At 29.3% G+C, this 11,326-nt stretch overlaps 4 protein-coding genes across 4 annotated transcripts; all 4 read right to left on the minus strand.

The window, feature by feature from the left end:
• Positions 1-430: 430 nt before the first annotated feature.
• GCR2 (Gcr2p) lies at positions 431-2,455 on the minus strand (the record flags this gene model as incomplete). Its single annotated transcript, XM_064859807.1, has 1 exon — positions 431-2,455. The coding sequence occupies one exon, from the start codon at positions 2,453-2,455 to the stop codon at positions 431-433; it is 2,025 nt and encodes a 674-aa protein (XP_064713180.1).
• A 1,444-nt stretch (positions 2,456-3,899) lies between these two features.
• WHI3 (mRNA-binding protein WHI3) lies at positions 3,900-5,837 on the minus strand (the record flags this gene model as incomplete). Its single annotated transcript, XM_064859808.1, has 1 exon — positions 3,900-5,837. The coding sequence occupies one exon, from the start codon at positions 5,835-5,837 to the stop codon at positions 3,900-3,902; it is 1,938 nt and encodes a 645-aa protein (XP_064713181.1).
• A 1,462-nt stretch (positions 5,838-7,299) lies between these two features.
• PWA37_003278 (uncharacterized protein) lies at positions 7,300-8,418 on the minus strand (the record flags this gene model as incomplete). The annotated part of the gene is made up of 1 exon (XM_064859809.1): positions 7,300-8,418. The coding sequence occupies one exon, from the start codon at positions 8,416-8,418 to the stop codon at positions 7,300-7,302; it is 1,119 nt and encodes a 372-aa protein (XP_064713182.1).
• A 944-nt stretch (positions 8,419-9,362) lies between these two features.
• On the minus strand, positions 9,363-10,259 carry PWA37_003279 (uncharacterized protein; the record flags this gene model as incomplete). Its single annotated transcript, XM_064859810.1, has 1 exon — positions 9,363-10,259. The coding sequence occupies one exon, from the start codon at positions 10,257-10,259 to the stop codon at positions 9,363-9,365; it is 897 nt and encodes a 298-aa protein (XP_064713183.1).
• Positions 10,260-11,326: the final 1,067 nt, after the last annotated feature.

Raw genomic sequence — 11,326 nt, forward strand, 5'->3', positions numbered from 1 at the left:
TTGATCTTTTTTGGTGACATTATTCATATTATCTCACTATTTTCCTTTATAGGTAACTTTTTCTATTTTCCTTGAATTACTTTCGTTTTATACAGAAAGGTAATATCTATGTCTTTAATTATCCATACGTCATGCTTTTTGCGGTAGTAGTATGTTTAGTTACTTTATAAAATATTATAAATCAAGTGGATTTATAATCACCTGTTTTATGATCTTGCATTGTTAACTGCTTATGATAAAAGACAATTTATATATTTATATTATTATTAAAATATCTATCTAATATTTTATCTATCATTTTAAGGGTAATTAAAGGAAAAAATAAAAATAAAAGCTACATGATATAAAATTTGTATTTTTTTTTGTTTTCTCTTATCGATGCATTTATGTATGTAATATCAAAAAGTTCATAAATCGTTATTATGATTAACTAATCTTTTTTAATATCTTGTAACATACTTCTAACACATCCTATGTCTTCAATTAACATTCTTCGTAACCACTGCGTTTCCTGTCTTTGGCTTTGAAGTTCTCTTTCTAACTGCATGATACGTTGATCCTTTTCCTGAACTATTTGTTCAAACACTTCTTTCATTTGTTTATTAAAGTTATCTATTATTACACTATCTATTTTGTTTTGTCTAGTAGATATCATATTGTTGTTGTCCATATTATTAGGCATGTTATTACAGTTCTCTATAGAAACATTAGTATTAGAGTTAAGTTGTAACATTTGATCCATTGTATTACCATCAAATGCATTTAGATCCACGCCTTTATTTCTCCAACTATTATTGTTTAAATTATTCCCTGTACCATTGATGCCATTCAAATTGTTACTATGCTGAAAACTGTTCAGATTATTATTATTGTTGTTAGTCGTATTATTGAGTACTGGACCGTTTAAATTGTAAAATGCTTGATTTTGATTACCATTTGACACCAGATTATTAAAATCTAATTGTTGATTATTATCAAGACTTGTATCGAATCCAGTACCAGGACTTGTAGGTTGCGTATAGTATCCATTCAGAGACCTTGATAGATTTACATGATCGTCTCTATTCATAAATATCGTTTGTAGTCTCCGTTGCAATTGCTGTGAAAATAACCCATCTTGTCCAAATAATCCATTATTGGACTTATTTTGATTAGAATTTTGTAGTATTTGCTGTTGTGATTTTTGTTGATTTTGATGTAGTTGGAGAAGACCATCATCGGCAATATTACCACTAGTTCGAATATTCTTATTATTCTTCCAAATACTTTTTTGTATGGTATTCTTTGTAGTTTTCTTTCCAGTCGTTTGTCTTGCAACTGTTGTTTTTTTCCTTGTATACTTCTTTTTAGATTTTGTGTTATTTGGTATAGTAGTGTCAGTGGATGTACCATTAGATGTTAATGTAGTGTTTTGTTTATCATCTGTATTAGAACTATTACTTGAAGGAGTATTCGAAGTATTATGATTACTACTAGTGTCATGAGAATTGATTATAATATCACTATTAATATTATTGCCGTTTTCTATTAATGGATTATTATTATTATTACTGTTATTATCAATTCCATTGCTACTATGATTAGATCCATTCTTAAGTGCATTTTTTCTAACACGAATATTATTTGAATTTATCAATTTTCCAGTTTGGGGATCATATACCGTAAAAATACATGTCGTTATAGACTGCCATATTTTATCCTCAATAAGTTCTGAATCGTTCTTGATTTGCCATAAATGTTCATCGAGACGCTGAAAATATTTGGCGTACGGACTAACTTCAAAACCTAATTCCAGTCCTTTTATAATTTGCATAAATCGTTGATATAATTCAATAGCTGATTTAGGTGACGATGATGATTTATCTATAATATTATCTACAACAGAACTTGATATAATTGCAGTATATATTAACGAAATCTTTTGAAATAATTGCATATTAAAGTGATATGTATTATGAATCAATGTATTACTACTGCCAAATGTAGAGATCGAATCTGGTGTATTATTTACATTATTATTGTTGTTAGTATTGTTGTTTGTTGCTGAATTATTGTTGTTTGTTGCTGAATTATTGTTGTTATTAATAGTATTATTATTACCATTATTGTCGTTATCATTTGCCAGTTTATTATTTTCATTTATATTATTCACATCATTCAATTTCAATAACCCTTCGTCTGTTGTTAATACTTTCATGGCAATATTAGTGTTTGATACTAAAGCTGCAGGTGTATGTATTGTTGTATGTGGTGAAGCTGCAGTGCTTTGCAATTGGTTGCTATTAATAATTGCACCATTAGATAATAAATTGTATGCTCTAATTGTAAAAACGTCAACAGTATTTTGATGATGTAATAAACCAAATGTTGTCGATTGAGAAGGAATAGGTGTATTTTCCAAGGTCGATGGTGCAACAATTTGATTATCTAGCACATTAAATTCAATTTCATTCATATGTTTATTATTGTTATTCAAATTATGAAGAAAATAAAGATTTGTATATCAAAAAACAAAACAAAAAGAGAAAGGAAGGAAGGAAGAATATGTGTGAGGATAGCTGGAACAAATGTTTGTGAATTAAAATATATTAGAATTAAGATCAAATTTATTAACTGAATTTAACAACTATTTTGGTTTAGTTATAGACACTATATCAAACTTTAAGTTGATATAGTGATATTAATGATATTTTTTTATAGTTCAAACTTATTAAAATTTTCAAAAGTGTACTATGATACAGAATTGGTGAAAGTAGCAATATTTTTCAGATTGTTTTAATTAGCAAATTTTCAGAGTTCCTAATCTTGACAAGATGATTAATTTTATGTCAAGGCCTTTAACTCTTATAGATGAAAGAAATATTTCGATGACTTTTATCCAGTCCGCAAGATGTTTGATTTTTTTTTCTTTTTTCGATGTTAATTTTTTTCTCTTAAAATTTAGTTCGGGTCTCTCGGTGTAGAGAGGCGTGTCTTTATTTATTTCTGGTTCAAATCGAATAGAACTGATTTTCAATCGATTATAGAATCTTATGAAGATTCACTGTACAAGGATCTTTGCACCTTCTTCTTTTCTTAAATTAACCTCTTACAAAAACAATGTAAAAAATTTGTAGTAAAATGTGTTTTTCATTTTGTATTTTTTTTTTACAAGAATACAGATTATTTATTTTTTAGTAATGTATATAAAATATGTAATGAATAAAAAAAATAATATGATAGAAATAAATATCTACTCATACAATTATGAAAAAATGACAGTTCTTTAGGCAAAATGAAAACATGTAAAACATTAATAACAAAATTAATTTATAATCAATATAGTAAAAAGAGTGAGCGTCATAAAATTGGAGCGATATAAAGCGCTTTTTCTAATTGCAACAAAAAAAAAAAAGAAATAGTACAATAAACTTGTCGTAATTCCAGCAACAAGAATGATATGCAAACTAGCCAAAATATCCAAATATAAATAAATTATCACAGTTATAATCAAGTGAGATAGACAGGAGTAACATAGAGTAATAGTATTATAAACAAAGAACAAAAAAAAATTGTCGGATAGAGTAACAGATGGAATGATCATAAACATGAATTAAAAATGTAAGATATATGGAAATAACAAAATGAACATAGAGAAGATACTAACCAGTAAAGTACCCAAGTAACGATGTAAATATATAAGATGGATACGATGATTTTCTTTTTTGTACCAAATAAATATTAAATGAAAGTTTTCTTTTATTAGTGACGCATTAGTAAACAAATGAATGTAATAATAAAAAGTAGTGATTAATTAAATAGATGACATTCCACAAAAAATAACAAACATAACCAAAAACTAAAATAATATCAAAGAAAGTTTCAGTGATTATAATACATTATATCTCCAGATTCACATATCATGAATTTTTAGAGTATGTTGTATAACTATAATTCATATTATTATTAGGAATTATATTAGCAGATCCAGGACGGTGTCCATTATTACCTATATTATTCACATTATTGGAATTATTAGAATTAATGTTTCTTTTGCTGTTCGGACCCCTAACACCTAGTGGGTTCTTAGAAAAACTTAATCTAATACCACCCTTGTTATTAGATGTGGCTCTTGGTAATTTTCTACCATATAATTCTGCCAAAGCTCTGGTAGCATAACTAACATCTTCGAATTCAACAAAGCACATTGGTCCGTGACCATTTCCATTACCATTTTTATTTCTAAATGATAATCTTCTAAAACCTCCTTGACTGGAAAACAATTGTCTTAACTCTTGTTCTGTAGCATCAGGCGGTAAATTACCAACATATAATGTGTTACATGGTGGATTCTGGTCGGCAGGATTTGCAGGTGGTGGAACCTTGGCTAATAAAGATAAATCGGCTTCTGACATAGTGACTGTACCAGTAGCTGCTGGTAATGAGATAGTTGAAGAATTCAATTTATTGTTGCCATTAACTGACTGTGTTGGGGTCATACTATGGCTAGGTACATTTCGATTGATATTTGAATTTAATTTAGTTTTAACAGGGGTTGTGTGTTGCAAAGTATTCAACTGAGTAGTCACTTGTTGATTAAAAGAGGTATCTCCGACCAAGACGTTTTGTGGTGGTCCCATTTGATTTATTAAACCGTTGTATGTGGGAATAGAGGCAGTAGATGCAGATAAAGAATTTGATATGTTATTTATAGGAATCTGTTGATTTAGATCCATCATAGGCAAAGTTGATTGTGTTTGAACGCTTGTGGAACCAGTAACTGTAGGAAGATAAAAAGCAGAACTTTGTCTCCTATTAACATTACTATTATTACTATTATTATTGTTGTTGTTATTATTCAAACTTGTTGTAATGGTATTAGAACCCCATGGAACAGTTGGTGTCGATGGTTGAGGGGTGCTAGAAAAAGCATGAATACTTGAAGTAAGACCATTAGTTCCCCAGATATTATCATTGATCTCGTCATTCTCCATAAGTAAGAAAGACTTGCCAGCATCTCTTGCACCAGGGTTAATTTCTGGATGATTAGTTGGTACATGACTTACAGATGATGATTTAGATTTCAACGCAGTTGGATCTTGCGAGTTTGTTTCCAATGTGAAGGGATCACTAAAAGAGAACCTTGAAAGTTGAGGTAAAAGGCTTCCACGATTAGTTGTGTTTTTGTTGTTGCTTCCTAATATAATTGATTGTGGTTGGTTTTGTGGAATAGGTTGTTGTGAATTTTGTTGTGAAATATTGTGAGTTTTTAATGTAGATGCTGCTGCTACTGAGGTAAATTGAATTGGTTTTTGAGTGGAATCATCAATTAGTTCAACATGCAATTTATGTGGGGGATGTAGACCAAATAAATTACTTTTGTTGGTTAGAATGTTTGAATAACGAATAGCCAATTGTAGTGTATTGAATTTTGCCACAATGACTGGGGATGCTGTGGGATTGTTTTTCAATTCAGTTGGATTTGAGTTATCATTTTCATGGAATAAATTTACGCTAAGGACGTTTTCAGCCAAGGCAAATATGAGAAATGTTTCACGTTTTGTGATATCCTTTGGTAAGTTTGATAGCTTTATAGAATATGTAGTTGACACAAGGTCTTGTTGGGATGAATTCAAGCCCAAGGTAAAACTTTGTAATATAGATGTGATGTTATCAGGATCATTTTCAGAAGGTATATTTTGGTTAGTTAGAGTGTCTGTTACATTTTGATTCGATATTAAAGTGTCTAAATGGATATTTGGCTTTTGACTTGGTGAAATATTGTACTGAGAAGTTAATTGCATATTATCTGTGCTTCTATCAAAAGCAACATTACTAGTTGCCATATTATATGACATTATGAATCAGTTATCAGTGATTTTAAAAGGTATTTGAAACAGAATATAAGTAAAATACAGTAAAGTAAAGTAAAGTAGAGTAGAGTAAAGTAAAGTAAAATAAAATAAAATACAGTCGAACTATAGTACCAACAGAAAAAGTAAAATACCTATAAGGATAAAAATATAAACAAAATAGAAAAATTGATAAAAAATAAAAAACAAAAAAGATAGGTAAATACTAACCCAATAAGTAAATGCTTGTTGATGGAGTTTTCAGACACCTATCAATTATAATAATAGAGTATGGGATCAGCGAAGAAAAAAAATGAAGTAAAAAAATATATCTTACTATTATTTTTAAATAGATTTTAATTGTTGTTAAGCAGAGTAGGAGTAGGTAGTAAACTCAAAAAAGAAAAAAAAATTAATAGTTATTATTATAACAATATGCAGAATAATATTTATTTATATGTGTTGTTATCTTTAGAGAGATGCAGGATATATGTGGTTAATGTTTGTGTAAAAAACAAATTTATGGAATAACTATCAAATGATGTAAAAAAAAAAAAGAAAAAGTAAACACCTAATAATTAAACAGCTTACGGGAAATATGTAAAATTGAGTTACGTTATCCTTAATAGGCCAATACACTCAGATATATGTATGCTTATATGTTTGTATGTATGTGTATATATCAGTAAAAATTCTTTAGGTCGTGAAAAATGTGATATTCAATTGTGATGGTTGACAACAGGAATTATTTCTAAGGAACAGTTAAGACGTATACTTTTTCTGTACGTTTGTTGATGTTATTTTCCTTTTCACTAAAATTTCCCAAAAAGTTTGGAATAACGTTCAACCACACAAGGTGAATGTTTATTTTCCCGTTAGTGTGTATTGTAGGGTAAACGTCGTTGCGGCGATTAATTTTCGCGTTCATGCATCAGTACACCACATTCAAAATATTACTCAGTCATTTTTTACGAATCCTATGTATAAAGTTTTTGTTATTTTGCAGTTGACAAGAAATTTGTGGCAGTTCAAGTTGTGCACCTCAAGGAAAATTTGACAGTTTCTTTTTTTTTTTCTGTCAAGAAGGAACAGAACGTAATTTCCAGGGGTCTTATATTATCACCGGCAATGATTATTGCTGCTGGTACCAAGAATATGTTAGTTAAAAAGATCAAACCTCCAGTTGAAAATGAAGAAACGGTTATGTTTTACTTCTGATAATGTTAAGGCAGACTGCATATAACATGGGTCTAGTGTATTCTCAGTTTTTGTTTTATTTTTTTTAAGGAAAAAGATCATCTTTTGTTCTGGAATATGATCAGATATTAATATTATTATGTAAAATTCAAGGGAGTTACAATGATATATTTAAAACTTACTATTTGCCATTTATTGCGAAGGAACGAATAAAAAGCTGCAAAGATGTTTATATTCAAATATATATATATGTATATATATATTTGCCGAATTATTCTTTGATCAAAGAATTATAACAACATGTTGGATAATCCAGCCATATATCCATTACTACTTTACTATGTGTGTTGTTGTCTTCATAGTGATTAATATTGGTAGTTAAACTATCATTACGCTGTAAATTATCAATATCAGTATTATTCTCTATGATAAACGTGTCAGAATTGTTTTTATTATTAATTGCACTTTTCAATCTTTTGATATCTCTTTTTATCTTTAATGTATCTGTTAAGTTTAAATCTTCGATGGTTAATGGCTCTTTAACCAAATAGGGATCTTTAAGGAGTATTCTATTTTGATTTGAAAAATCACCGTTGTTACAGAAAGGTGTGTTTGCAGTAGCTGACGTATCTGTGATTGTTGCACTAGAGGATATGGAGGAGGATTTCCGAAAAGTGTTAGGAATATTTATATTTACTGGACAATCCTCGGTTAATGTACTAGCATTTGACCATTTTCTGAAGTTAACACTAACTATATCTCTGCTACTTCTTCTGTAGTTAATCTCATCATTTATCCTTATATTATCTTCATCAACTTGAAATAAACTATTGGAGCTAATAGTTTCTTCTCCTAAGGAGGGACTGTACTGTGATTCAAAACCTTGATGGAAAATTCTATTTATGTGTAACTCAATTGGTTTCACTGTTTGAGTTCCAATATGACAATACGGTTTTTGTTGTTCCTTTTGATTCTTAAATGTAAAATCCCTAGTATACGATGTCTTCAAGGATCCATTAGTTTTTTTATGACTATTACTAATACTTGCAGTATTGTTTGTGTAAGTTAAAAAATTCTTGTTCTTATACAAGTCCTTCTTGTTTTTACGAGTATGATTGATGCCGGTTTCTAAACTTTTATTATTAAATATACCATTTTCTCTCTTACCTACAGTAGTGGAGTTATAAAAGATATTTTTATTATTATTGTTATTATTGTTATTAATGTTATTGTTATTGTTATTGTTATTATTATTGTTGTTGTTGTTATCAAAAGTTACTGCAATTTTACTTTCTTCTTCTAATAGCCCTTGTTGTTTTTTACTATGTGATTTAAATTTACGATTTCTGTATCCATTCTTATAGTTCTTATTACTTACGACTTCAGACATTTTTTTACTGCAAGACTAAAATATCTAGGATGCTTTAAAAACAAAAAAGTGTACAGTGTTAAAGACAAATATATCACTTGTCTTGTCAGTTATGTTTTACACCTTTTTATGAGATATAAACTTTTATACTCCTACAGTATAGAAAGTGGCATATTTAAAATCATTAAATATTTAATTTAACACGCTTACATATCAATATTTCTGAGTATTAATATATATATATATATATATATATATATTGAGGAGAATATTTTCATAAACAGCATTAAACATATATTTAAAGCTACAAGTAGGCATTTAAAATGATTCAACAGAAACATAGTTTACTTCCCTTATCTTTCCCCCTCCCCTTTTTTTTTAGTTTTAAAGCGGTTCAATAAAATAAAAGCTATATATCGGCGCCATTAATGGCTGGAGAAATAAGCAACGACTTAGTGCAATAAGTGCAGATGATTACCTTGTTTATATATATTTCCTCCTTTGGTGTGTTAAAGCCACGAGTGGCTGAAAATACATGTAATTATATATATTATATATATTATTAAGTATACTGTTCATTTTGAATCTATGGTGAAAATTTAACTATTGCAGCAACTAAATATTTCTATTTCAACGTATTTTAAATTCTTTATTTTTTTTAAAGATTATAATATGGCATCCCATTGCTTTTTAATGATCTTTTCATTTATGACATCTTACGTTCTAAGTATAATATAATAGATTATTCATTAAGTACTAAAAGGAAAACCTTTTGGTTTCTTTGTTTAAGTGTCATTTTTTTTTTATTTTTTTTTTTTTAAATTTAAAAGTATACATATATATATATATTGAGGTTATTGTTACTATCATCATCCAATATTTGCATATTTATATATTTGTAAAGATATATTTAATATTGAAACATATACAAAAAGGGGGGGGGCTGAATATTAAAATCATGATGATCATCTACTTATAGTTTTCTTCAATCTACTAAATAGACTCTGATGGTGTGGTGTTTCCACATGACTTGGAGTTGTTGTATTTCCTTGGGTGTTAGTGACATGTTCTTGCTTCATTGTTCTTGGAATAGCCTCTTCTCCAGAAGCATTCCCCTTGTATGCATATTCCATATCCATAATCTTGCTATTATTGTTATCAGTGGTGGAATTTTTCACTAAATGAAAGGGATTGATATGATGATATCCTGGTTGAGAACTCATTTGACCGGCACCTGGAATTGGAGTGTGATGACCCTTTCCTTCAAATCCAGGACAACTTGTATCTACTGATCCTACAGGAATATGGCTATCATCCATTTTTCTTGCTTGTAACATTGCGGTTGGTTGAAACTGGTTGGAAACATAATGATGTTGTTTTTCCCGTGGATTTGCCTGCCCACATCCTGGAATTTGGACATTAGATTCGATGTTGTCTTGTTCTTTATCATATGTCTCTTGCTGATATTGTTGTGAATCCATGGCTGGATAATTGTTAGCTTCATCTTTACGGTATAAATGTGTGGGAGGATACTGTTGCTTCTGTCCCTGTTTATGTTTTAGTTCTTGCTGCTTATGAAACAAGTTCATGTAGTCACCTTCGGCATAATCATCCTGGCCTTCCCCAAGGATTTTATTATAATCGCTAACACCATGGTATCCAAAATCCAAATCTCTTTCTCCTGTTTGAAACTTTCTCATCCCAATGTTTTTAGTATCTGCTTCAGTTAGCGTACTTCTTGGTTGATTGTAGATATCCTTACCATGTTGGCCAACATAACTTGAGGCACACTGACCCTCACCAAGAAGTCTATCATAATCTTCAACTGTATGATAACCTAACTGCGATGTGTCTTTACTCATAATTAATTTTATGTTATTAATAGTTTTTATTATGTTTAATTTTATAAACTTTACTAACTTATATAGTAGTCGGTTTGTAAGTTACTGGTAGATAGATGGATTAACGAAGTGAGGAAGGTAAAAAAAAACAATTAAAGAACAAAATGAGAAATAAATGAAATAGTACCTTTAAACACATCACAGCCATATATATATATATATATATGTGTGTATGTATATATATACGGCTGATAATTACCTGATTTGTACAGTTACATTTTAACTGGATAAGATAATATTATTACTTTATGATATAGATACAATACTCACTCTCGTTAAAGGTCTAACATTCTTACAATAAACAGCATTACCCCTAATGTATTGTAATAATTTTATTACAATTTTTTTTTGCATAAACAATACTATTGTTATTGGTTTGGACAATAAGATGAGAAACAAAGAAAGAAAGAAAGGATAAAGATAGAATAAGGGTACATGGATTGTTATTGTATTAATTCAGAGTCTTTGCTGAATAACAGGATCTAGATTTTTCTAATACTAGTAATAGACGTCGTTGTAAAGCAACAGTTTCACTGTTGCTTTTGTTCATTATTTGTGCGCGCGGCGTAATCAAAACATTTTTACGCACATAACAGTAGTGTTGATCGATGGATAAATAGGGGTCTCTAAATATGTGTTTTTTTTTCCATTTTCTGATCATTAGAGGGGGGGCAGGTATAAACAACAACAGTCCTCAATTATAACCAACCACCTTAAAGCGAAGATATATTTTCAATGGGGTTGTTTCCCCAGGGCATTTTCCTTTGTTGTCTTAATTATTATTTCCAGTGCTTTACATGCTGAGCAAATGAGTGGTTAACTATTGCCAGAACAAAAGTTGTTCAGTATATTCCAAGCATTTTGTAAATTTCTTCATTTTAGTTATTTTTGGATAGGGAGAAAGGGACCGCTGTCAGAAATAGGATTGCTGTAAAAATATGTAGGTGCTATTATTGTTACACGCAATTAAAATAATCCTATAGTCTGATGTTCTAGGGTTTTATTTTGTTTACTTTCATTTGTGCTTT

Source organism: Arxiozyma heterogenica (genome assembly GCF_036370985.1).
Source record: "Arxiozyma heterogenica strain weizmannii chromosome Unknown scaffold_27, whole genome shotgun sequence".
In the NCBI taxonomy this organism is placed as follows: Eukaryota; Fungi; Ascomycota; class Saccharomycetes; order Saccharomycetales; family Saccharomycetaceae; genus Arxiozyma; species Arxiozyma heterogenica.